The following is a 1894-nucleotide window of genomic DNA, read 5'->3' as shown; positions in this document are numbered from 1 at the left end:
CACCGCACGAGTGACGCTTAAATAGAATTCTCATACGTGCACAGTGGTGTGAGGGGTCACAATGTCAGTGGGAATTTCCCAAAGACCCTCTCACATAGGCCTATGGCATAACCACACCCCTAAAAGAAAGAATAGCAAAAAAATATCAGTTGTTTCAATTCCATTGTCAATATTTTGTGTGCAAAGCTGCATGAACACTACAGTAAGCTACGCTATTCTGCAAGCATGTTGAGATTTGTGAAATACAGTCCATAGAGGGCACTGCAGGTTCACAAGACTGCATGGTATAGTGTGTGATGTAAACTGTAGATATTCTGCTTTAAAAGACCTCACTGTCGCCTCAATCAGCATCACAACACATTTAAATATCTGAAGGCCTTATAACAACTATTTATTTAGCATGAATAGACTACACTACAGGTATGCATCTCTCGAAATGAGGTGCAATAATCAAGTCCGAATATGAGACCTGTTGCCAAAGGCAAGAGTGGACAAAGGGCAAGCCTTATTCAGCTCCAACAGATTAAGAGTTAGGTTATAAGAATGACGCACAAGAGTGTTACTTACAAGAGTGAAAAAATGTCAAACAGCAGAACAGGGAAGCAAAGTAGAGTAGTTACAGGGTGACATTGGAAGGGCTGGCTCTTCAAGAGTAGGCCTTATACATTCATGCAATTAAAAAAAACAAAAAACATATTGCACTATTCCTTCATCTCCATCACTCAGGAGCAGAAACAGTGCACATTATGTGTTGACAAAAAACAAGCTGGATAGCATGTGCCATCATCATCATCCTCATCATCATCATCATCATCATCATGATTATTATTATTATTATTATTATTATTATTATATTTATTATTATTATTATTATTATTATTATTATTATTATTTCCTATGTGCTTTTGACCTGCTCTGCGCAGGAGGGCGGGGCAGAAATAGGGGGAGGTGTGGTGAGGTGCGGCGCTTGTCTAAACGCAACGACGCTGGTGCTCAGCAGGAAACGTTTGGAGATGGATACATGCACAGAATGAGTGAATATAGCCATTGCATATGAAAGAGAAAACGTCTGTTCTGTGCGTTCCTCAATCCCCGTGAAGGTGACAACGGTGGTCGCGCCATAGGACGCTGCAGGGACCACCTCTCCTTCTACCCCGCGAGCTGTCCTATTTATCCCCCGTCTTCGTTTGCGTACCGAGGGAGAGACCTAACGGATTCGCTTGGAACTGAGTCTGTTCCTCTCCCATCTCCGCGCCGCAAATATCTGTCAGAATGGCCCTTACAATTTGTACGAGATTTACCGATGAATACCAGCTATTTGAAGAGCTTGGGAAGTAAGCCATGTTGTTGATTTTCTAAGCATGACAGCAAATGTGTGATTATGTAATGTTTCATCCTTGCCGTGAGATGCCTACATTATCGCCAAATGCTTTGTGCGAAGCTTAAATGTAGCTATGTTTATCATCGCATCTGTGATGCTGACATCGATGTGCGACGACTGGGTGCGCTTATATTAATCTATGATACCAAACGACATAAAACGATAAAAAATATGACACCTCGGCCTTCATTTGACTGCACTCCACCACCCCCTAAAGACAAACCTGATTAATGGAAGCCGAGAATAACCTTGATTTTTTTCAGTGTGACATTTCAGCGCACACACATTGTCGTTATCATTTGTCCTTCCAACACGGCGATTGTTCATTGTGAACCGTGGTGTTGCAGAATGAACGATAGATAGCGGGGTGTCGGGAAGTCTCCCTGCTGAAGACAGAAATACACATGGTAATGCGACAGCAGCCGGGGCGCAACCACATTCCATTGCAGCCTGGCGAGGCTCGGTTAATTATCGGGTTGGGGATTCCGTGTGCGGTTGGGGAGGGGTGGGGAG

General features: G+C 43.3%; 1 protein-coding gene across 5 annotated transcripts in view; it reads left to right on the top strand.

The window, feature by feature from the left end:
* Positions 1-932: 932 nt before the first annotated feature.
* camk2d2 (calcium/calmodulin-dependent protein kinase (CaM kinase) II delta 2) overlaps positions 933-1894 on the top strand; it is a 39752-nt gene continuing 38790 nt past the window's right edge. For all 5 annotated transcript variants that reach the window (XM_063219224.1, XM_063219223.1, XM_063219222.1 and 2 more), the window contains exon 1: positions 933-1334. In XM_063219224.1, coding sequence (XP_063075294.1) covers positions 1273-1334 — 62 coding nt within the window. In that variant the 5' untranslated portion in view covers positions 933-1272. The remainder of the gene's footprint in view (positions 1335-1894) is intronic.

This window comes from Engraulis encrasicolus, chromosome 16 (assembly GCF_034702125.1).
Source record: "Engraulis encrasicolus isolate BLACKSEA-1 chromosome 16, IST_EnEncr_1.0, whole genome shotgun sequence".
NCBI lineage: Eukaryota > Metazoa > Chordata > Actinopteri > Clupeiformes > Engraulidae > Engraulis > Engraulis encrasicolus.
This window is presented reverse-complemented; position numbering and strand designations above follow the sequence as displayed.